We start from the raw sequence: 26,410 nt of genomic DNA, 5'->3' as shown, positions 1-26,410 counted from the left end.
CATTTCATCACTACTCCTACCCCCCATCCTAGGCAACCACTTCTCTGTTTTCTGTCTCTATAAACTTGCCTTTTCTAGATGTGTTGTATCTAAAATAGAAATTTTATTGTATTTCCCAACTGGAAACCCTACAATAGCCTCCATTTTTTCTTTTAGAATGTCCAAATTCCTTAAAAAACAGAGCAGTTTAGAAAGGACCAGTCTTTTTTTTTTAAAATATGGAATACAACTGATTTTGTTTTTCTTCATTCTTTGGTGTACTAAAACAATGAAATGCAGTATTTCTTTTTAACAGTTAGGAGGATAAACAGAAAATAAGAACTAGTTTCTTTCAAGTGCTAAGATAAACGTTTAAGCTGTGGGTTTCATGGGGCACCAAAGTTTATTGTCAAAGAAGAGGTGAAAGTAACAAAAAAAGTACCTCTTGGAAAAACAGAAAAAAATAAATGATTAAAGGGAGGAAAAATCAGTAATGGTGGGTGAGGTCTCCAAGAACATGGTAATAAGCCTTAGGAAATTAGCTAAGAAGAGAGAGGTCCACAATCATGTAATCACCTGACAGTGGAACCAGGTAATAGATAGGTCGAGTAACATGAAAACTGAGTTCTGTCCATTGGGAAAGCGTGGTGTGGCAGGAAACCTAATAAGTCGGTATTGAGAAAGTCTCATTCTCCATCTGAAACAGAGTGATTAAGAAGTGAACTGAACAAATTGTGAACCCTGGGCTAAGAAATTAGGTAATGATCCACCTTTTACATCTGACCCTCTTTGGTCTTCTACCCTCATATTAATCACTTTTTTGCTACAGCCATTTTAAACGTCTCCTAGATCCTGATAAGGTTCTATCTCCATACTATTGCCAACACAGGATGTTCCTTCTGGCTAGATCACACTAAACATCACTTTACATCTGACTATTTCTACTTGTCTAAACTTACATATTTCAATCCAGATATTAAATATCATTTTCTGAGCTCAACCCCACATTTCAATAGGAAATCTTAATAAGCTGTCTTCCAAATCCCTATACTGGCCCCCTAATAGGACTCTTCTCTCCAGTTTCCATACTGTAATTGTCTGTTTTCCTGTGTCTAATCCATTAGACAGAAAGTCCACTGAGCACAGATACTGCATTTCATTCACCTAATGTGTCTCCAGTGCTTATCACAGCAAATGGCACATAACTAAGCCTTTGTGTCTATGGAACTAAAATAAGTGTAAACAATTACAATAATTATTTTTAACATTTAAAAATAATTATTGATATAAATAATTTAAAAGCATTGTATGTACAATGCACAATTAGAGTGACACTTAAAGAAATGCAAGCCAATAGATTTTTAAATCTTTCTCCTCAATCTTTTATTGCAATTATATAGTTCTAGTTTTCCTCTATGTATCAGTAATGTGCTTTGATTTTTCTTGGCTTATTAAGAATGTTTCCATTATTCTGAGATCCTTTACCCATTAACCCTTATTAGTCTTTTTCCTTTTATAGGTCCATAGCTCCCTTAATGAAGAAAAGGCTTCTTGTTCTCTCTGGATCTGTGTTATCACTGACTTGATGGGAAATTTCAGAATTACTAGTCCTAGTCCTAGTCTTAGTTCTAGTTCCTGAAGTTTATTGCAGCTAAACCTGAATTGTTACTGAAGAACTTTCTGCTGATGCTGGAAATGGCCTTAGACCTTCCTTAAAATTCTAACTTCTCAGATAATTCAAGGTATTCTCCAGCTTTTTCCCATTACTGGATCAGAAAAAAAAAAAAAATCCTGAGCGCAATAAACCCACATTTACAAGAATAACATGCTAGAAGGAACCGTCTTTCTTTATGTCATCACTTCCCTGACCTTTGACATCTTCTAGAGGTACGTGAAAAGTGTTAACTGCTATAGACCAGACACACTGTTATAGGCTGGCATCTCTCAAAGACTGAACTTTCCTTAAAAGATGACATCCAAGCACATTTAAATAGATTTTTTTAAAAACAGACAGATCATTTCCAGTTGCTTTCCTTAATAAATCCTTACACATGACTAATTCTACTGAGCCATTTTATATGTATAAAATGAGAAATTTGTGAGTATAGACAGGAACTTAAAAAGTGAGCATGGATAGAGAAGAGATTAAGGATTGTGTTCCAAGGCACTTGAACACTTAGACATGAGGAAGACCAGAGGAAGAACCAGCAAGAAGTTCAAAAGAAAATTCAACCAGTGCAGCATAAGGAAACCAGGAGGGCATGATTTTCCAGAAGACAAAGAAACAATTTCATAAAGTAAGGGGTTTGCAACTGTGCCATTCACTGCTTAGTATCTAAATAATATGAGAACTAAGGATTGACCATAAAATTTGGCAACCCAAGTGTCACTTGTAACCATGACCATTACATACTTCTCAGCCTCAATTACCTCCCCTGCAAAAAATAACAGGACCCATTTCATGAAGCAGTGTGAAGGATTAAATAAGATAATAATACCTGTAAGCACCTAGCATAATATCAGCAACAGAGGAAGAGCTCAGTAATGGGCAGGAGGTTTTTTAATTACTGATACAGACCAAAGCTGTCTGTATCATAGACCTTATGAAATTTTATTGAACACAGGATGCCTGACAACCCTGTGAGAGAGAATTTGGCTGGAGAAGAGTCCAGTGTGAATGGAAAAAGCAGAAATGATTACAGCTCAGGGAAGAAGCTGGAACCAGAGACAATGAGGAGAAAAATAGCTTGGGTAGGGCAATTCCTATCCTTGGATAGCAAATAAAGGAACACACCTCTTATGACTTTGTGTTTTATCCTATCTCACAACTGGTAATTGCATACTTTTTAAACATTAGTTAATATTTGGAAAGCATTTGAAAACAACAAACTTCCCTTAAGGACAAACGGTATGTAAAGTTCAGTCATCTAAATAAGCATAATGTCACAAGTTAAAACTCCATTCTTATCTCCTACAATATATATTGTCTAACTCCATAATTTTACAATCAGTCCTTTTACATTTTGTATCTGCATAAATAACTATAGACTTATTATACAGTTCTTGTGGTCTTTGATATATAAAATTATTCCATTTTGGCTAATTTTTTTTAATTAGTTAATTTATTTATTTATTTTTGGCTGTGTTGGGTCTTTGTTTCTGTGCAAGGGCTTTCTCTAGTTGCGGCAAGCGGGGGCCACTCTTCATAGCGGTGCGCGGGCCTCTCACTATCGCGGCCTCTCTTGTTGCGGAGCACAGGCTCCAGACGCGCAGGCTCAGCAGTTGTGGCTCACGGGCCTAGTTGCTCCGCGGCATGTGGGATCTTCCCAGACCAGGGCTCGAACCCGTGTCCCCTGCATTGGCAGGCGGATTCTAAACCACTGCACCACCAGGGAAGCCCCATTTTGGCTAATTTTTTAGTCAATGGCTTTCTGATTTTATAAGATTTCTAATTTTTTCCTCTCCTCATCAGATTTAAAATTAGCTATGTACTTGGTTCATCGTAAAAGTCGTAAACGATGGCATGTCTTACAAAATAACTAAAAGCAATTTGTGTTAGTAGAAGTGTTTTTCATCATGATCAGCATGACCAGGACATCATGATCATATTGAAGTTAGAGTCTGGATGAAGTATAATGAAAAATAATTTAATGCTGTAAAAGGCTGGTTGAAAGTTTGCCCTCAAATAATGCATTTGTATGAATCATTTCTTTCTCTATAAATTTTTTGAAAAAAATACTAATTTTTGGAAGTCTATCTTATGCATTCTTTCAGAACCATCTTACGCTCATTTTCTATCTTAACATTTACACAGGAAATTTGGTTTGCAAAGCAAAGCATATGCTCTCATTTATGTAGGTCTGACATCAGTGATTTAAAGTAATGGTTGACTTGCAAGAAACGTATTTGCTCAAATATATAGCTTATGTCTTATTAATTTATTTCGAGGCAAGGTTTTTATTCTAAAATAAATTCAGAACCGATAAATATAGTAATGAAAAACTCAGATAAATCAGTTTTGGAAACTGCAAAACCAGTTGGAACTTACCTTCTCTAGCTTTCTCCAACTACTCTTTGGATTTTTTTAAAACTTTAAAAGAAAATGAAGGTAGTGAGCTCAAAAAACAGCAGTTAAATATCTAGTGAGCCCACACTCAACTCAAAGATTCTAGACACTAAAATCAGTATAGGGATTATAGGAAGTTGGCAAGTCAAATGCCCTCCCTTCATACATACTGTGCATCGAACATTCCAAACTGCTGATTCTTCTGTTATGGCTGCTCATTTCTAAACAGCTTATGGACATTTAAGAAAGTGAAAACTATTCTAACCTTTGTAAAGGCCAAAAATTTAATGTGAAATTATTTACTCCAAATTTCATTCAATGATTTTGTAAATCCACTGGAAAAATAAATACCTTTTAATTTACATTTTTTGTGGAGCTAAAAAGTAATGCTAACACTGAAAATATAATAATCACATATTTGGTGGTATTTTAGTTCTTGACTCCAAAGATGGGAGAGAGAAGCAAGGAACAATATTAACTAATGTTTTTCATCAGCCCTTCCTCACTCCCCCAGTGAGAGCATTCTCAGTTGGTAAAAAGCTCAAAGACAGGTAAATTCTTGATTCATTCAAGTATTTCCAAGCAGGAGTATACTTCAACCACCCCAGAATGGAAACAATGTTCTCTGGACAAAAACTCTTTAGAGAAAATAATTTTTTTTATAAGTTTGATAGCTTGTTCACTTAACGCTTGTAATTTCCTTAAAATCAGGCAGTATTTTCTAATGTCTTACTTTAACCAATTATTTTTCATTTAAAACTCATCTAAACCATTCTTCGGCTATTCAGCTAGAATATTAAGGTAGTACATGTCATAACTAGAGTAAAAGTTTGAAAGTTCTGATTACCCTCCCACTTCCAAAAGCACCAAAAGAACTTATAAATATTCTGTGTTTCCCATTGGGCACAGATTTCTACCTGCAAGGTTTCAGTTGGAACTTGAGTTTGGCTAATTTTCAACTCAGCACTTCCTTTATTCATCCTTTGCCCGTTTCTCCCATCTTTTTCACTTCTTCCTACTATAGCTGGCTGTTTACAAGCTAATGCCATTTACTAGACCACAAACCGCAGGCAATTCAAAAACCATGATGTAGTAATCTGCCCTAAGAACAGCTTAAATATCTGCTAAAAAAAAATTGTATCTCACAGTTAAAATTTGTCTTTTTAAAGGAAGATCATAGATTCCCTTTACTTTCCTTGTTATTTGGATTTAAACCCCCAATTTTTTAAGTATGTCTATGCTTCACATTCTTTGCCTTTGGTGTTTGAAAATGGCTGAAATGTTAATTTTCTCTGTTCACAGGGAAACAGACTTTCAGCTTCTATGTTAGACCAAGAGGACACACCAAGAATAGACAGGCATCAGTCTTCAGAAGTGCAAAGTTGGTAACAAATCCGAACATGCTTAATGTCTTTACACCACATCAGGTTAACAAAAACAAAAACAAATCACACCCTTTGGGACTATATGCTATAGACAACAAATGAGTGGATGTCTCTAAAGATCTAGATTTAGCCTAGGAGTGTGGGTATCTTTACCACTTTTCAGTCACTCTAACTGTCACACCAGATCAGAAATGAGTCTTAGCACCCAGCAGCAGCTGCTGAAGTGTTCTCTCTCTGCACTTCCCAGAAACTATTGCTTTCCTTCTGTCTTTTTCAGCTCTCACGCTAATTCTGGTACAAGGTTTGTTTTCTGCTCAATTCACAGTACCTTCCCATAACTGCCTCCCGTGCTCTTTGCCTTAATGTCTCCCATGGGTGTTCTTCTCCGACAAAATCTAGAAATTCTGGCAGCAAAGTGGACACTTGGGCATTAAATGGCCAAACAGAGTTAGTGAAATGCAAGATTTCTGGTCCCAGATGCAGTCTCCGAAGGAGTGGAATATCTCATCTTTCAACCAAAGGTTTGTTTTTCTATCTGGTTATAGACTTTTTCATCAGAATACAGAAGTTACATTTCTCCTATGTGGCACTCAGAAGTCATAGCCATATATATCCAAGACAGGCAAAAACCCCAGCGAGAATATGCTCTTTCAAACTATCTGAAACTAATTCTGACATAGAAACTAACCACCAGGGAAGGAGAGTTTACCCCACAACATTGCTATTTAGAACAGAATTTTAGGCCCAGCCTCATTTATTTAGTCACTTTATAATATTGTTTTCATCTGATCAAGTATTAGAAGGTACTATTTTTACACTGTTATAAGCCTAAGAGGAAATTTGAAGGGTCACTTGATACATTCTCATCCCTTTTTTTAGACTTCGTACATTATTTTCCCAAACAGTTAACGAGCACATTTAAAAAACAAGAATAAAATCCTTCAATGTCAAACTTCATGGGCCTGGAAATGTGCAATCAATTCTGTTGAAATCCATCCCCCATCTCATCTGCCCCTGCTTATATCCAAACCACAATTCTCAAATTTCTAATACAGTTGTTTTTTTCTTATTTAGGTATTAGAGAACAGTTGACAATCTTACCTTGGAAAACAATTCTTTCTATTTATCCTAGTTCCAATAACCTGTCCTCAGATAGTCTTCATTTCTAAACTTCTTAGGTGAATGTGTAGGGTTCATAACCAACAATGGATACCTACTACAGGTGAATTTGGCTAACACTGAGTACATTTAGTTTCTTAATTAGACAGCCCTTACAACTATCCTATTGTGAAATGCAAGACATGATCTAGTAAAGCTAATGACACCAGGAAGACAAAAGTAAACTATATAATGAAGTATCTGATATTCTTCTCTACATATGTAATAAGGTATTTTAATAAGTTAAGCCAGTTTGAATAGTTAAACCCTGAATAACTGTTACAAATTGTTCTCTGAATTTAAAGCAATATTCCACATACAATCCAAAACCTTAGAGGCTGGTTTTCAGTGGCTGCTTCCTGCCTGCAAAGTGCTAAAAAAAAGTCTTATCCAACCACTTCAAATGCATACATAAATAGAAGAGCTTTAATGTAGATATCAGAAGAAATATAAAAGAAATATATAAAAGGATGACTGTGATCATAAGAAATGGTTGGTTGCAAGACTTTTCGAGTACACTATGCAGAAACTGACAGAGCTTCTGTTTAAATTTCAAAAACGATCTATTAAGTGGAGTCCTACCTTCATGGTAAGACAAATTGTTGAAAATAAGGAGGTCAGTAGGTCTGCACACAGGTAAATTATAGCATCCTCTGACACTTTAAACTGATTTCAGAGAAAATATAGCTCTTTATCGACCACACCAGAAATTATGAAACTTATCATAAACAAAGAATCATAGATTCTCAATCAATTGATAAACTTTCAACCAAGCAGAAATCTCCTGACACCATTACTGACCTAGGGTTTCCTAGCTTCTGCTGAACCCTTTTCAGGGATAAGAAATAAGTCCCAACATATTACTCCAAAATTGTCCTCCCTTTCACTCTCAGCTAGTGTTGTAATGGAAAATAAGAATGCAATCTTTGCCACAAAATAGTTCTTTAAATGTGTAAAGAAACTAATATCATCTAGTACCAAGTCATTCAAGTTTAGACTATCACTCAGTTCCCTAAACCATTTACAGAAGGAAATGGCTCCTGGACTTTTTAACATCTTAACAAACAACTCTTAATATCTTAACAAAGTTCAGGTAATCAATATTCTTTAGGAGTGGGACTCAGAACTAGACACAAGAATCCATACGGGGCCTGAAAAATGAACAAGTAGTTAGGAATTATTAAGTTGATCTGGAATCCTACGTGTATGAATTTAGTCAAAGATTGCATTTGTTTTCTTTCAGTAGCTGGAGATAATAGGAAATAGATGTATTGGTCTCCGCCCCTGGTTCCTGGCACCAAGCTCCTGAAGCCCTGGTAACTTCCTGAATGATAAGAGCACTAGGAGCATCTTCTTTTTTAATATTTGGTCTTTGACCCCAGCTTCTGACACAGGGCTCCTACATCTCCTGGAATTTTCTGGGTGATAGGAGTGTCTTTTGTTCTAATGAGGCGACTCTGGGTAGGCTCCCGGATGGCTCCTGGATTGGGGCTGGCCACCAGAAACACCAAGCCATAATTAGAAGCTTGGAATTTTCAGCCCCAATCCCCATTCTCCAGAGAGGGGAGAAGGGAAACTGGAAAAGGAGTTAATAATCGATCATGCTTACATGAGGAAACTTCCATAAAATTCCCAGAAGTACACGGTTCAGAGAACTTGCAGGTTAGTGGACACATCCACACACCAGGGGGGTGGTGTATCCTAACTCTATGGGACAGAAGTTCCTGAGCTCTCGGGACCCTTCCAGACCTCACCCTTCATGTCTCTTTATCTGACTGTTCATCTGTATTCTGTATCATATCCTTTAACTGGTAAATGTAAGTAGGTGTTTCCCTGAGTTCTGTGAGCCACTCTAGCAAATTAATGGAACCTGAGGAGGGGGTCCTGGGGACCTCTGATTTGCAGCCAAGTCAGACAGAGGCTGTCGGTAACCTGAGGACCTACTACTTGCAATTGGCATCTGAAGTGGGAAGCAGTCTTGCAGGAGTGAGCTCTTAACCTGCGGGACTGAGCTCTTAACCTGTGGGATCTGATGTTATCTCCAGGTAGACAGAGTCTGAATTGAGTTAAGTAATTGCAGGACACCCAACTGGTGTCAAAGAATCGCTTGCTGAGGGAAAATTTCCATGCATCTGGTGTCGGAGGTTTTGTGAGTGTGGCAGTAGTGTGAGAGTAAAGGAGAAACATAGGAGGAGGACTGAAGGTTTTTCCAAGCAGTAACCTAGATGAAACGTTGTTGTTTTGTGAGTTTCTCTCCTAATAAAATGCGTAGATCATTTTCAGTTGACATTCTTTCAAAGGGCATTTAAAATTTATTAAATTTATTTTTTTCTACGAATGGTTTCTTAGAAGTTTAGGATTTTTGATCTCTTCCTTTCTGATTGTAATAGGCATCTACTTTTTTATATCTCCAGACCTTCACATACTGTTATTTGAGACATATTTCTATTATTTGAGTCAACTACTCCTTATTCCCTTCCCCACCAATCCTGGCTGTAGCTGGGGCAGACAATGAATTGATTGAACCAAGAGATGGGCATGTGATCCAAAGTCCTTCCCTTTTTAAAAATTGGAACTAAACAAAGAGATTATGTTCTTCTCTAGTGATGAAACTACAAGATGCAGGAACTGTCAGAAGTAATGTCCAATGTGTGATGAAAAGGAAGACCCACTCTGGCTGTGTTCTACATCCTGTTTCCAGTTGTCCCTGAAGCCTAGCTGTATACCCTGAGGTTCTCCAAGGGTACCTGAGCTACTACTTTCATTAAAAGGAAAAAGGGAAAAAAAGCCACTTTGGCAGCAAAACAAGTCCTAACTTAAATACAGATTTTTCTATCTAAAGTTTTTATTTATTCCTCCCTCCCAGTCTTATGTCCTATGTTAGCTTTCTATTGTTGCTGTAACATAAACTTGGTGCCTTAAACAATACGAATTTATTATCTTGGAGTTTTGTAAGTCAGAAATTCAACAGGAGTCTCATTGACTAAAAGTAAGGTGTTAGCAGAGCTGTGCTCCTTTCTGGAGGCTCTAGGGAAGAAAGCTTCCTTGTCTTTCTCGCTACTAGAGACCGTCTGCATTCCTTGGCTCAATAAACCTTCAAAGGTAGCAACGCTGCATCTCTTTAACATTCTTCTGTAGTCACATCTTTCTCTGACCCTGACCTTAAGTGAGAAAGATATTTTAAGGACTCTTGTGATTAACTTAGACCTACCTGAATAATCCAGGATAATCTCATCTCAAGGTCCTTAATTTTAAGTACATGTGCAAAGTCTCTTTTACTAACCAATGTAGCATATTCACAGTTCTGGAGGCTTAGGTATAGACACCTTGGGTGGGGGTGAGAGGATGGGGGTAGGGGGATGGGACATTATTCTGCTTCCCACTAAAAATGACAACAGCATTCCATCTCTCACATCATTCAATTCAGTAATAAAAATATATTAAATAGGAGAAGCCAGGCACTCTCCACATTAATAGCAGCCTGTTAATCAACATTATTTGGAAAGAGTTGTTTAGTTTAGTTTCAAAATTGATTTTCCTGGAAAGGAAATTTCTGCTGGTTTTATCTTTTCCTGAGGATGAGTTTGAAGATGTTTACTGGATTTCCCCAGCATACAATCAGAATGCAATCTTTGAAATGTAGAATTAAATGTATTTCCATACCCACATCCTTGAAGCCTGAGGCTGCTATCATTCCTGAGTATAGAGAGTAAACACAGCATCTCTCTTTGTTTTACTAATTGCTTTGTTTCCCCAAGCTGCTAGCACAACATCTGCCAGAGCAGAATGCACTATTTCCACACACCAGAGAACCACTGCCTGCCAGATAAACGACTTAAGCTCCGTGGTGTAAGGGCAAGTGCTTTCCAGGCACTCAGCAGGCAGTTTTTAAGAGGCAAAAACTTTAAGCAGAAATGAAGCTGAAACCCCTCCCCTCCCATCTTCAGAGTGGTTATGGAGTTGTGGATTCTGTAATGATCTCATACTGCCTGCAATTTTATTGATTTTGTTTTTCAATAGAACTGTTAAAGATGACAATTCTCAGACAGGCAGAATGTGGGCAGATGCCCATGTTCTCACACAGTTCTGCCAAGATATTTTTACATCTTTCCACACATAAAACAAAATGAAGACATGTGCTATAGATGCATGCTACTGGTACCCCCGCCCCCAGAAGAAGGGAGTTGATTGTGTGCTCATTTCCTGGATGAAGTATTAAAACAACTCCACCTAGAAAAACATGAACAGCACTTCCAAAATAAAAGAGGTTTGCTTCTGAGGCACCTTATAAACCATTCCTAATTACCAAAACACACTGAAACAGCAGTTTGTAATCATGTGTCATCCCTGCTAGTTCTAATTCCTAAACTTCTTGTCACATCTACTGGTTAAGCATCAAAATACAAAACGCTGTAACAGCTTAGGCTCTGTTGATGTTCAATCATCTACTGTGCACCAGAAAGGCTCATTTCAAATATGGCATGAAAGGAAGAAAAGTAAGCAAAAACCAGACTCAGAAGAGACTTGAAATAACTTGCCCCCAGAAAAACACTCAAGAGGAAAAACTGCAAAATCATAGCCTTACCTTGGGAGACTTGGGCAGACCCACTGTCTTTTCTTCTGCTAAGCTGAGCAGGCTAAACTTTGTTTCCTCCACGGAGGGATGTTTGGGAGGGCGAGGTGGGGGGTACGAGAAAGAGTTTTCATATCTCCGCATCATATAATACTGTTCTTCAGGGATCTCTTCGACCAGAGTCCTGACTAGAAATGATCCTGGATCCCCAGACAAATTATTAACTAACTGAACAGTCATATTCACGCGGCCAGCAGGAATTTCCCAGCACTCCTTGGGGTTGGCAAAGTCACTTATGAGTAGATAAGAGTCTGTGATAGCTTCCTCCAACCGTAGTCCTGGTGTAGCAGCCAAAATGTCTTCTTCAGTGAAAAGATCTCTCACAGAAACCTTCACATTGAAGGGCAAGTGGAACTGTGCACAGAGCTCAGAAATCTGGTACTGCTTCTTATCATGAATCACCTCTACAAAACCTCCTTCCATGTACAAAGGGAGCAGTGCTGCCTCATAGGATTTTTTGAGGATTTTTTCACAAGCCAGAACGTTCACCACTTTTTTGATCCCTTCACAGAGGACTTCCGTCGTCTGTGAGTGATGCACTAGAAACTGGTCCCCGGCAGATACAGATGACAGCTCGTCATGGGGGGAATGAAAGGCTTTGGTGGCCACCACGTGGAGAGGCTCCTTTTCACTCTTTGCTATCTCAAGGTCATAGGGGGTTGGGAACTCCCGAGGTCGCCGCTTGAATTTGCCTTTATAGCTAGGGGGGATCAAGAAGTGTCTCTTAGGAAAATTGCTTCTAATTTCTGAAGCTAAGATCCTTGATGCCTGGCACTTTTTGTGGATCACAATGGTTTTCCCAGGTTGTAAAACGTTTCTGGGTAGCTGGTTTCCTTGGGGCGCTTCTATGACTTCAGCCACTATGGGGAACTCTTTACTGGTCATTTCAAAAAGATCTTGTGTAGATAACAGCTGAAGAAACCAGTTGGAATCATAACTGTCTGTAATGTCTTTGACTTCAACATCTAAACTGGGGAGGATACGGACTATATCCTTTCTAACTGGAAAACAAAAAAACAAAAAGACATTTTGTGTATCAAAATGTTGCTCTGAAGTAGTATTAAAATCAGTCCAGGGGTACCATAAATAAATTTCATTAAAAAAAAATCTCAGATGCTCATGATATAACATTTCTTATGTATGACTTTCCTTTTTTAAATTTAAAAATGAAATAGATGGTAAATAAAAACAATACCCATAAATCTGCCTAGTTTTAGAAGTAGACATTAACCAGTATCTTGGAGCCCTGCAAACCTCACCAAAATCACATCCTCCTCACTGCAACCTAAGAGTAATCATTCTCCTGATTTTGGTGTTAACCATTCCCTTGTTTTTCTTTGTAGTTTTATCACACATAACATACATGAATATATGTGCACGTGTTTAAACATATATGTGTGTGTTTTCCCAGAAAATTTATTAATCATTTTAGGTCATGCTTTTGAGGTCCAGATATTGCATGTAAAATTATCCTAGAAGAAAGATTGGGTACTCCAAGCAAGACTCTTCCTGCAAAAGGCCCAAGACACATTCTATATACAAATTCTATCCTGTGGGATATAACTGTATTGCAAAATCTTGGGATATAAAGTACTCAAGATTAATATATGGAAATGGATACCAAAATGCAGTCTTTTTCCAATGTGAAAGCTATTTCTTTCTCTGCTGGTGCTATATTAACATCTAGTTAGAAAAGAAGTGGCATAGGATGGGTTACAGTCAAAGGAGCCACTCAGGAACCCTAGATTTGCTGGTAGAGTGCTTACCAATGTATTCTTTGCCTAATGTGTCCCTGGGGACTAATGAATCTCTGTATTCTTTCCAAGAGCCCACTGTCTCAGAAGTCTTTCTTTGAGACTACAGAGACACTTAAAATATTGTCCTGAAATCCTCTGCTCTCCATATACTGTCCCACATAGTATCCTTATAAATGGTCTTACATTAAAAAATAAAGTTATATGTTAATATCAACAGGATTTTATAATGGTTTATATTTTCTTGACAATTTCCTAACACTTAATGTTTTATAGCCTTTTCACAATCTACCATTGTTTCCCAGTATATCTAGCCACCCGTCTGTCAATATTCTTTCTTCCCTGTATGCTTTTTTACTTGATTTTATTTATTTATTTATTTATTTTTGGCTGTGTTGGGTCTTCGGTTCGTGCGAGGGCTTTCTCCAGTTGCGGCAAGCGGGGGCCACTCTTCATCGCGGTGCGGGGACCGCTCTTCATCGCGGTGCGCGGGCCTTTCTCTATCGCGGCCCCTCCCGTCGCGGGGCACAGGCTCCAGACGCGCAGGCTCAGCAATTGTGGCTCACGGGCCCAGCTGCTCCGTGGCATGTGGGATCTTCCCAGACCAGGGCTCGAACCCGTGTCCCCTGCATTAGCAGGCAGATTCTCAACCACTGCGCCACCAGGGAAGCCCCTTCCCTGTATGCTTTTGAAAATTAATAATTTGGAAGATTTAGAAGACAGAATGTTTCTCGTATAAAACATTGCCTATATTATTACATTTTATATTACTGTTTATGCAGCCTCTGAAAACTATAATTTGTGTCATATTACTTGCACATGCTGTGTAACAGAGTTCCTAAAAACACAGTACGAAATTGCATTATTTTATTTTCTTGAACATAAAATAGAGAAAAGAAAAAAACCGATGGTTGCCTATAGGCTGAAGTTCAGTAAAAATTGTAAAGATTCTCCATTAAAAAAAGAACGGGGGCGGGGGGAACGCTAAAAAATACCTTTACCAGTTCACTTTATAAAGTTTAGCAAACCCAAACCTTTGAGATTGCTGCCACAAGTTTCCCTGAACCCCAAGGTAATTTTAGAAACTTTAAAACCACACTTATTTGAATCAAAATGAACTGTGTGGAGAGATTAACCAAGATGGCGGAGTAGAAGGACGTGCTCTCACTCCCTCTTGCGAGAGCACAAGAATCACAACTGGCTGCTGGACAATCATCAACAGGAAGACACTGGACTTCACCAAGGAGGATACTCCACGTCCAAGGACAGAGGAGAAGCCACAGTGAGACGGTAGGAGGGGCGCAATCAGAGTAAAATCAAATCCCATAACTGCTGGGTGGGTGACTCACAGACTGGCGAACACTTATACCACAGAAGTCCACCCACTGGAGTGAAGGTTCTGAGCCCCATGTCAGGCTTCCCAACCTGGGGGTCCGGCAACGGGAGGAGGAATTCATAGAGAATCAGACTTTGAAGCCTAGTGGGAATTGATTGCAGGACTTCGACAGGACTGGGGGAAACAGAGACCCCACTCATGGAGGGTGCACATAGAATAGTGTGCGCATCGGGACCCAGGGGAAGGAGCAGTGACCTTGGGGGAGACTGAACCAGACCTACCTGCTAGTGTTGGAGGGTCTCCTGCAGAGGCGGGGGCTGGCTCTGTTTCACTGTGGGGACAAGGACACTGGCAGCAGAGGTTCTGGGAAGTATTCCTTGGCGTGAGCCCTCCCAGAGTCTGCCATTAGCCCCACCAAAGAGCCCAGGTAGGCTCCAGTGTTGGCTTGCCTCAGGCAAAACAACCAACAGGGAGGGAACACAGCCTCACCCATCAACAGTCAAGTGGATTAAAGTTTTACAGAGCTCTGACCCCCACAGCAACAGTCAGCTCTACCCACCACCAGAGCCTCCCATCAAGCCTCTTAGGTAGCCTCAACCACCAGAGGGCAGACAGCAGAAGCAAGAAGAACTACAATCCTGCAGCCTGTGGAGCAAAAACCACATTTACAGAAAGACAGACAAGATGAAAAGGCAGAGGGCTATATACCAGATGAAGGAACAAGAAAAAACCCCAGAAAAACAACTAAATGAAGTGGAGATAGGCAACCTTCCAGAAAAAGAATTCAGAATAATGATAGTGAAGATGGTGCAGGATCTCAGAATAAGAATGGAGGCAAAGATTGAGAAGATGCAAGAAATGATTAACAAAGACCTAGAAGAATTAAAGAACAAACAAACACAGATGAACAATACAATAACTGAAATGAAAACTACACTAGAAGGAATCAATAGCAGAATAACTGAGGCAGAAGAACGGATAAGTGACCTGGAAGACAGAATGGTGGAATTCACTGCTGTGGAACACACTAAAGAAAAAAGAATGAAAAGAAATGAAGACAGCCTAAGAGACCTCTGGGACAACATTAAATGCAACAACATTCGCATTATAGAGGTCCCAGAAGGAGAAGAGAGAGAGAAAGGACCAGAGAAAATATTTGAAGAGATTATAGTCGAAAACTTCCCTAACATGGGAAATGAAATAGCCACCCAAGTCCAGGAAGCGCAGAGAGTCCCATACAGAATAAACCCAAGGAGAAACACGCTGAGACACATAGTAATCAAAGTGGCAAAAATTAAAGACAAAGAAAAATTATTGAAAGCAGCAAGGGAAAAATGACAAATAACATACAAGGGAACTCCCATAAGGTTAACAGCTGATTTCTCAGCAGAAACTCTACAAGCTAGAAGGGAGTGGCATGATATACTTAAAGTGATGAAAGGGAAGAACCTACAACCAAGATTACTCTACCTGGCAAGGATCTCATTTAGATTTGATGGAGAAATCAAAAGCTTTACAGACAAGCAAAAGCTAAGAGAATTCAGCACCACCAAACCAGCTCTACAACAAATACTAAAGGAACTTCTCTAAGTGGGAAACACAAGAGAAGAAAAGGACCTACAAAAACAAACCCAAAACAATTAAGAAAATGGTCATAAGAACATACATATCGATAATTACCTTAAACGTGAATGGATTAAATGCTCCAACCAAAAGACACAGGCTTGCTGAATGGATACAAAAACAAGACCCATATATATGCTGTCTACAAGAGACCCACTTTAGACCTAGGGACACATACAGACTGAAAGTGAGGGGATGGAAAAAGATATTCCATGCAAATGGAAATCAAAAGAAAGCTGGAGTAGCTATACTCATATCAGATAAAATAGACTTTAAAATAAAGAATGTTACAAGAGACAAGGAAGGACACTACATAATGATCAAGGGATCAATCCAAAAAGAAGATATAACAATTATAAATATATATACACTCAACATAGGAGCACCTCAATACATAAGGCAACTGCTAACAGCTATAAGAGGAAATTGACAGTAACACAATAATAGTGGGGGACTTTAACACCTCACTTACACCAATGGACAGATCATCCAAAATGAAAATAAATAAGGAAACAGAAGCTTTAAATGACACAATAGACCAGATATCTTTAATTGATATTTATAGGACATTCCATCCAAAAACGGCAGATTACACGTTCTTCTCAAGTGCGCACGGAACATTCTCCAGGATAGATCACATCTTGGGTCACAAATCAAGCCTCAGTAAATTTAAGAAAATTGAAATCATATCAAGCATCTTTTCTGACCACAACGCTATGAGATTAGAAATGAATTACAGGGAAAAAAACGTAAAAAAGACAAACACATGGAGGCTAAACAATATGTTACTAAATAACCAAGAGATCACTGAAGAAATCAAAGAGGAAATCAAAAAATACCTAGAGACAAATGACAATGAAAACACGACGACCCAAAACCTATGGGATGCAGCAAAAGCAGTTCTAAGAGGGAAGTTTATAGCTATACAAGCCTACTTCAGGAAACAAGAAAAATCTCAAGTAAACAATCTAACCTTACATCTAAAGAAACTAGAGAAAGAAGAACAAACAAAACCCAAAGTTAGCAGAAGGAAAGAAATCATAAAGATCAGAGCAGAAATAAATGAAATAGAAACAAAGAAAACAATAGCAAAGATCAATAAAACTAAAAGCTGGTTCTTTGAGAAGATAAACAAAATTGATAAGCCATTAGCCAGACTCATGAAGAAAAAGAGGGAGAGGACTCAAATCAATAAAATCAGAAATGAAAAAGGAGAAGTTACAACAGACACCACAAAAATACAAAGCATCCTAAGAGACTACTACAAGCAGCTTTATGCCAATAAAATGGACAACCAGGAAGAAATGGAAAAATTCTTAGAAAGGTATAACCTTCCAAGACTGAACCAGGAAGAAACAGAAAATATGAACAGACCAATCACAAGTAATGAAATTGAAACTGTGATTAAAAATCTTCCAACAAACAAAAGTCCAGGACCAGACGGCTTCACAGGTGAATTCTATCAAACATTTAGAGAAGGGCTAACACCTATCCTTCTCAAACTCTTCCAAAAAATTGAAGAGGAAGGAACACTCCCAAACTCATTCTACGAGGCCACCATCACCCTGATACCAAAACCAGACAAAGACACTACAAAAAAATAAAATTACAGACCAATATCACTGATGAATATAGATGCAAAAATCCTCAACAAAATACTAGCAAACAGAATCCAACAACACATTAAAAGGATCATACACCACGATCAAGTGGGATTTATCCCAGGGATGCAAGGATTCTTCAATATATGCAAATCAATCAATGTGATACACCATATTAACAAATTGAAGAATAAAAACCATATGATCATCTCAATAGATGCAGAAAAAGCTTTTGACAAAATTCAACACCCATTTATGATAAAAACTCTCCAGAAAGTGGGCATAGAGGGAACCTACCTCAACATAATAAAGGCCATATACGACAAACCCACAGCAAACATCATTCTCAATTGTGAAAAGCTGAAAGCATTTCCTCTAAGATCAGGAACAAGACAAGGATGTCCACTCTCACCACTATTATTCAACACAGTTCTGGAAGTCCTAGCCACGGCAATCAGAGAAGAAAAAGAAATAAAAGGAATACAAATTGGAAAAGAAGAAGTAAAACTGTCACTGTTTGCAGATGACATGATACTATACATAGAGAATCCTAAAACTGCCACCAGAAAACTGCTAGAGCTTATTAATGAATATGGTAAAGTTGCAGGATACAAAATTAATGCACAGAAATCTCTTGCATTCCTATACACTAATGATGAAAAATCTGAAAGAGAAATTATGGAAACACTCACATTTACCACTGCAACAAAAAGAATAAAATACCTAGGAATAAACCTACCTAAGGAGGTAAAAGACCTGTACTCAGAAAACTATAAAACACTGATGAAAGAAATTAAAGATGATACCAACAGATGGAGAGATATACCATGTTCTTGGATTGGAAGAATCAACGTTGTGAAAATGACTATACTACCCAAAGCAATCTACAGATTCAATGCAATCCCTATCAAATTACCAATGGCATTTTTTACGGAGCTAGAACAAATCATCTTAAAATTTGTATGGAGACACAAAAGACCCCGAATAGCCAAAGCAGTCTTGAGGGCAAAAAACGGAGCTGGAGGAATCAGACTCCCTGACTTCACACTATACTACAAAGCTACAGTAGTCAAGACAATATGGTACTGGCACAAAAACAGAAACATAGATCAATGGAACAAGATAGAGAGCCCAGAGATAAACCCATGCACCTATGGTCAACTAATCTATGACAAAGGAGGCAAAGATATACAATGGAGAAAAGACAGTCTCTTCAATAAGTGATGCTGGGAAAACTGGACAGCTACATGTAAAAGAATGAAATTAGAATACTCCCTAATACCATACACAAAAATAAACTCAAAATGGATTAGAGACCTAAATGTAAGACTGGACATTATAAAACTCTTAGAGGAAAACATAGGAAAAACACTCTTTGAAATAAATCACAGCAAGATCTTTTTTGACCCACCTCCTAGAGTAATAGAAATAAAAACAAAAATAAACAAATGGGACCTAATGAAACTTCAAAGCTTTTGCATAGCAAAGGAAACCATAAACAAGACGAAAAGACAACCCTCAGAATGGGAGAAAATATTTGCAAACGAATCAACGGACAAAGGATTAATCTCCAAAATATATAAACAGCTCATTCAGCTCAATATTAAAGAAACAAACACCCCAATCCAAAAATGGGCAGAAGACCTAAATAGACATTTCTCCAAAGAAGACATACAGATGGCCACGAAGCACATGAAAAGATGCTCAGCATCACTAATTATTAGAGAAATGCAAATCAAAACTACAATGAGGTATCAGCTCACACCAGTTAGAATAGGCATCATCAGAAAATCTACAAACAACAAATGCTGGAGAGGGTGTGGAGAAAAGGGAACCCTCTTGCACTGTTGGTGGGAATGTAAATTGATATAGCCACTATGGAGAATAATATGGAGGTTCCTTAAAAAACTAAAAATAGAACTACCATATAACCCAGCAATCCCACTACTGGGCATATACCCAGAGAAAACCGCAATTCAAAAAGACACATGCACCCCAATGTTCATTGCAGCACTATTTACAATAGCCTGGTCATGGAAGCAACCTAAATGCCCATCGACAGACGAATGGATAAAGACGATGTGGTACATATATACAATGGAATATTACTCAGCCATAAAAGGGAACGAAATTGAGTCATTTGTTGAGACGTGGATGGATCTAGAGACTGTCATACAGAGTGAAGTAAGTCAGAAAGAGAAAAACAAATATCGTATATTAATGCATGTATGTGGAACCTAGAAAAATGGTACAGATGAGCCGGTTTGCAGGGCAGAAGTTGAGACACAGATGTAGAGAATGGACATATGGACACCAAGGGGGGAAAACTGTGGTGGGGTGGGGATGGTGGTGTGCTGAATTGGGCGATTGGGATTGACATGTATACACTGATGTGTATAAAATTGATGACTAATAAGAACCTGCAGTATAAAAAAACAAACAAAACAACTAATACTAAACTTTCATTGGGTTATTTGTATGGAAATATGTTAATATAAATGTTTCAGACATTACATGAAATTTCTAAAAATCTTATATGTTCTGGTATAATGTCATAAGTCATAATCCTAGTTACTACTTTAAAATGTATATCTCAGAAATAACTAATTTTCTTGTCAACTGCATTATTATGAACTTTCATCAAATGTTTAACTGTGGTTATTTTTAAGTCTTTTGTCATTTACAGACAGTTCTGGGTGTACTCTGATGCTTTTGCAAATATGTTCCTATAAAAGGGTTTCATCTTCAAGAAATTCATGGAAAAGACTCTGACAAGTACAGGTTTCTGGTAACTGACTGTACTGCTGAACTGAATGAATAATCATTTTCAGAACTTTAATGAAAAACTGATGAACTCATAAAAGTGCTAACAAAAGATCAAGATGAAAAAAAAATTAATTACATGGGACTGAGTGAACTGATGAGGATGAGTATAATTTTTGTGACTTGCTGTTTGAAAAAAAAAAAATCCCACAAGGACTCAGAGGCAAAGAATATAGAAATCAATTTTCACTGCAAAGTAAAGGAGCTGTTACAGTGGAGGATTACTGGACTGAATGTCAATATTATGACATAGCATGAGTGTGTTTCATGTTTGGCAATTGCAATCATTGTTGCTTTTGTTGTGGTCATCCATGTACAATGCTTGGTGTCAGTCTATTTATCTCTTGTAAAAATAAAATACAGTGTGTGTGTGTGAAAAAAAAAAAAAGAAAGCAAATGCTAGAGTTACCAAAAGCAATCTGGAAATCAGTATCTTTGTCACATATGTAGAAAATATATTAGCTGGCCAACGGCAGAATATATGCAAAAGTACTGTGGATTAAAACCTTCCCACATTTAAAAAAAAAAAAAACAAAATGAACTGTGTTTAAGAATTGTAGAGCTAGGACTAGATGGGTTCATAGACTCAGGTCATTTCTCAAGTTGAGGGAACAACTTGACACTGGTAGAATAGATGCCATTAACAACTTTCTGAGGGCTTTAAATTGACCATAGGGACCCTAATGCAAGCTAGATCCCAGTCTGTATTTGGGCACAATGGGTACGGTGGGGAAGGAATTGTCTTAATAACTTAGGACAACTTTATTGCCAGAGAAAGCCTCCGGGCCAGGCTATCTAACTTCTGTTAAATTTTTATGTACCCAATTCCTGACCTATCTTCAATACTTCTGTACCAAATTCACTGAAGATGTGCTAGCCTATCTCATCCTACTTGATATATCAGCAGCATTTGACAGAGTAGATTCGACTCTTTGCTAGAGTTACCTCACTTATTTCCTTCTTATAATTCTTCTCAACTTTCTTTCTGGTTTCTTCTCCTCTACATACCACCCACTCTCCCCCCCACACACACACCTTTTAATGTTTCTTGGTTCTCCTCCTTTCTCTGTCCACACTCACACCCACATGATCTTACACAGTCTCATGTTTTTAAGTACCATCTGTATGCTGATGATTCCCCAACATGTATCTCTAGCCAAATAATTCTCCTGCACTCTAAATATCTATTTAAGATCTCCACTTGGCTATCTAATAGATGTCTCAAAATTAACATGCTTAAACTGAAATTCTGATCTTCCCAACCCAAACCTAATCTATCTCTTGCTCATTCTCCTTGTTTGGTGCAGAAATCTGAGACACCTTAGCTTCTCTCTCTTTTTTCCTAACACTCAACATCCATTACCTCAGAACCACTCTGATCTAAGCTACATTATTGCTTGCCTGGTTTATTGCAGTGGCTTCCTAAACAGTCTTCTTACAGTCAAATCTTTGTAGGGAAGCCAGACAGTCTTTTTAAATGTTAAATTGATCATATCTTTCTCCTGTTCATTGCCCCACAGTGGCAGTCCTTTTCACTTCAGTAAAAGTCAAAGCACTTAACCGAGGTCCTAGGTACCACGTTGATCTCATCTGCCACTGGGTTGCCTCATTCTAATTTACTGCTCCCTCCACGACCTCCTTGTTGTTAATCAGGTTTTCAAAAAGCCTGTTTCCTCTGCCTGCCACATCCTTCAGCCCGATATATTTATGGCCAACACCTCTTCTTCTTCATGTCTGCTTAAATGTCATCTTCTCCATGAGACTTCCCCAAAATGTGCTTCCCATAGTCTGAATTTTTGTTCCCCTCCCCCAAATTCATTTGTTAAAACCTAATCCTCAATGTGATGGTATTTGGAGGTGAGACCTTTGGAAAGTAATTAGGTAATGAGATTACTGCCCTTATAAAAGAGACCCCAGAGAGCTCCCTTGCCCTTCTGACATGTGAGGACACAACGAGAAAACAGCCACCTATGAACTAGGAAGTAGACCTTCACCAGACACCAAATCTGCCAGCACCTTGATCTTGGACTTCCCAATCTCCAGAACTGTAGAAATAAATTTCTGTTGTTTATAAGCCATCCAGTCTATGGCATTTTGGTATAGCCACAAAATGGACTAAGACAGTGCTCTATTTAAAAATGCAACTATCTCTGTCCTTTGCCCTTCTCTGTTTCTCTATTTTCAATGTCATCCTTTACCTTCAATCATTCCATATAGTTTGCTTATTTATTATTATCATTATTTATTGTTTGTTTCCCCAAAATGGAACTTATGCTCCACAGGGATAGGAGTCTTTGATTGTTTTGTTCACCAACATATCCTAGTGTCTAGCATGGTCCTTAGCACATAGTAGATACTCAATAAATGAATTGAATGAATGAAAAACAATTGCCAGAACAATGTTCTTGGTTGAGCTGTAAAAGTTGTGATCTAGTAAGCAAGTGGAGTTCCAAGTAAAATTTCACTGGGGGGAGAAAAGTTTCTACTGCTAAAACTCCAGCTATACATCATAGAAGGTATTGTATATTTCATTTAAAACTTGTTGCTTTAGGTTGTAGTTTATCTTACTCAATGACTTATTCAATACAATAAATAGTTTTATTGTTTAATTTCTACAAAATAATAATCTAGACATTTTAGGGTATAAAATTATCATGATGCATACCCTTTAAAAGAATATTCAATACAGGGAAATAGCACATGCAGTGAAAATCAACAACTCTTCTTAGATCTATCAGATAATTGAAGTCACAGGAAAAACTGTCACCCCCAAAACTAGAAAGATGGGTGAATACAGAAAGTTACAGCTTATAGGGGGCAGAAACCACTGATGGAGCCAGCGAAGGTAAGAACACTTTAAGAGTAACTGACTAACTGCTGGAGACTAAGCATGGACAAGCTTGAGAGATAAAACTTCTGGAGGGCCAGGCTTAGCAGGATCCCCCCACAGTTTCCTGAGTTTACGTCCAGGAGCCCCACCAGGTTCTCAGAGTGAAGATCTGAGAAAATTCCCCTCATGCTTTAGGCAGGGTGACGGGAAAAGTAACCATTTTGAAATACACTCAGATCACTCACTTCTCCTTAAAAAAGGCCTGAGTGAAGGAAAACTATTTTACCACAGCCTAACCAACTTGGGTTTTACCAGTCTAATAACTGATGTGGGGGAAAGGAATTACCCAATTCCAGCCCCCGATAGACATTCTGTCTCACTAAGGAGATGTGGGGAGAAAAGCTGAGAAGCAGGGTCAGTAAAAGACTAAGACCTAATTACAGGATTATAGCCTGCTTCCCCTCCCCTACACCTCACCAACCATATCAAGAAGACTTCTATAAAATAACATGAGATTACAATGGAAAGAATGGCACTTATGATCCTATTTAAGAAGGGATCTCTAGGGAAAGACAACAGGGAAAACAATAAACAAGGACATTATGTAAAATTTTAGCTTCTGACACCTACAGGTACAGTAAACAGTGAACACAGCCTAACTCCTAGCCTAAAACCTCACACTAAAGGCCTATTTACCTCAGTTTCTTTTACCCTATACATCATGCCTAGCTTTCAACAAAAAATTACAAAGTATGTTAAAAGGCAAACAGCATAGTCTGAAGAGACAAAGCAAGCATCAAAACCAGACTCAGATATGCAAGAGATTTTGGAATTATCAGACTGGCAACTTAAAATATGATTAATATATTAAGGGCTCTAATGGAAGAAAATGCAAGAAAAGATAGCTAAGGTAAGCAGAGGGGTGGAAACTCTAGGAAAGAACTACAAGGAAATGCTAGAAATTAAAAACACAGGAAAATAATTAAAGAATAACTTTGACATGTTCATCAATAGGCTATACATGGCTAAGGAAAGAATCAGTGAGCTTGAAGATAGATCAATAGAAACTTCCCAAACTGAAAAGCAAAAGAATGAAAGACAACAACACAGAATTTCCAAGACCTATGGGACAATTACAAAGGTTGTAATGTACACGCATAGGAATTCCAGAAGGAAAAAAGGAGAGAAAGGAACAGAAGCAATAATGAAGTAATAATGGCTGAGAATTCTCCAAAATTAATGAAGTTTAGAGAACAAAAAGCAGGATAAATACAAAAAGTCAACACCTAGGCATATCATATTCAAACTGCAGAAAATCAAAGAAGAGAGAAAAGTTGAAGAAGCCAGAAGAAAAAACCCACCTTGCCTGTGGAGGAAGGAGGATAATAATTACACTGGACTTCTCTTCAGAAACCATGAAAGCAGAAAGAGTAAATGGCATATTTAAAGTGTTGAAAGAGAAAAAATTACCAACCTAGGATTCTATATGTGACAAAATTATCCTTCAAAAGTCAAGGGTGGCAGAATATGCCATCCCAAAATATATCACTTTGGTTTAAGGATTATTTTGAGCTAAGTGCACTTGAAAAACAGCAGATTCAAAAAGAACATTCTAATCTCCCTTTTCTCCCTGAAAACAGGAGTTAAAAACTCTCATGTTAAAGATGCCCTCAGTACCAGGAGAAAGAAAACACTCTTCTAACAGGGAGTCAAAGCCAAGAGAATTCTGTACAAACAGACCTTGTTAAAATAATCTGTATCCTCTTAGGCCTCACCTCATAGTTTACTTTTCCACAATAGCTCAGTTCTTCAACCCAATTTAAAAGCATGCAGGTTTCACCATTTCTTTGGGTCTTCATTTTCTTATGAGGGCTTCCATGTCAAACTTATGCAAATTTGTATGCTTTTCTCCTCTTCATCTGTCTAAGGTCAGTTTAATTCTCTGGCCCAGCCAAAAAAACCCTAAGAGGGTAAACGTAAAATTTTACCTCCCCTACAAAAGTGAAAGAGAAATAAAGACTTTCTCAGACAAACAAAAGTGAGGGAATATGTCAACAGTAGACCTACCTTGCAAGGAATATAAAAGAAGTTCTTCACAGAGAAGAAAATATGTCAGAAACTCAGATCTACATAAAGAAAGAAGAGTATTAGAGAAGGAATAAATGAAGGCAAAATAAAATGTTTTATTTTTCTTATTTTTAATTGATGTAACAGATAACAGTTTGTTCAAAATAATAATAGCAACAATATATTGGATGATTATAGCTCATGGATAATGAAATGAATGACGGCAGTGTTACAGAGACCAAAGAGAGTAATTGGGAATACTCTGTTATAAGGTACCTGCCCTAGCCATGAAGTTGTATAGTGTTAGTTGAAAGTTGGACTTGGATTATATATGCATATTGCAAACTCCAAGGCAATGACTAAAAATATTTTTAAAGTATAATTGATATGCTGAGGAAGAAAGAAAATGGAATCATGTAAAAGGCTCAATTAAAACCATAGTAGGCAGAAAAAGTTGAATAAATAACACATCTAGTTTTGGGATGGGGATAAAGATAGATATTAGGAAAGAGGTGGCTACAACATGAGTCTTTAAGGATGGAGAGATATTACAAGCCAAGATAGGATAGCAGAAAGAATATCATAGGTGGTAAGAAAACCACAGGCATAGATAAGGAAGCAGACTAAATAGGATATAGTCAGTGATTAACATGTAATTCAGCCTCAGGATTTTAAACTAGAGCAGGGAATCGGGACCGGAGACGCACTGAAAGTAAGACTATGTCTGAAGATGGATCTGCCCCTGGAATATTTGAGATTAATAACAACCAAATTAAATAGATTTTGGCAGATTAATTTGACAGCACAATGGGAAGAGAAGCTGGATTCAGAGCATTTACCTTTCTCTACTAACTGCCATGAAGCCCATAGATAACCAGTATACTGACAACTCACTGTACTTAATTGTTTTTGCATCAACTTCAAACTTTATATATTTTACTGTTATGTTAGATAATACATTAAAACAAAACCCTTCTTATTGCTTATACTATTCTCTTTACTCTTGCACGTTTTAAGTTCTCCATAGCCAAAAGTTAAAATAAAAACATTTTTAAAACGTTACCTAGAGGTTATTTGCCCTGAGGCCCATTGGTGGGGCGAATGGTGGACTCCAGGAGGGCTCACACCAAGGAGTACTTCCCAAAACTTCTGCTG

At 37.9% G+C, this 26,410-nt stretch overlaps 1 protein-coding gene across 1 annotated transcript in view; it reads right to left on the bottom strand.

Annotated features, from left to right (window-relative positions):
• THEMIS (thymocyte selection associated) overlaps nucleotides 1-26,410 on the bottom strand; it is a 163,540-nt gene that overhangs the window by 65,966 nt on the left and 71,164 nt on the right. The window contains exon 4 of the mRNA XM_057527630.1: nucleotides 11,174-12,222. Coding sequence (XP_057383613.1) covers nucleotides 11,174-12,222 — 1,049 coding nt within the window. The remainder of the gene's footprint in view (nucleotides 1-11,173; nucleotides 12,223-26,410) is intronic.

Source organism: Balaenoptera acutorostrata, chromosome 14 (genome assembly GCF_949987535.1).
Source record: "Balaenoptera acutorostrata chromosome 14, mBalAcu1.1, whole genome shotgun sequence".
Taxonomy (NCBI): Eukaryota; Metazoa; Chordata; class Mammalia; order Artiodactyla; family Balaenopteridae; genus Balaenoptera; species Balaenoptera acutorostrata.
Note: the sequence above shows the minus strand (reverse complement) of the source record. Positions and strands in the feature narration are given on the sequence as shown.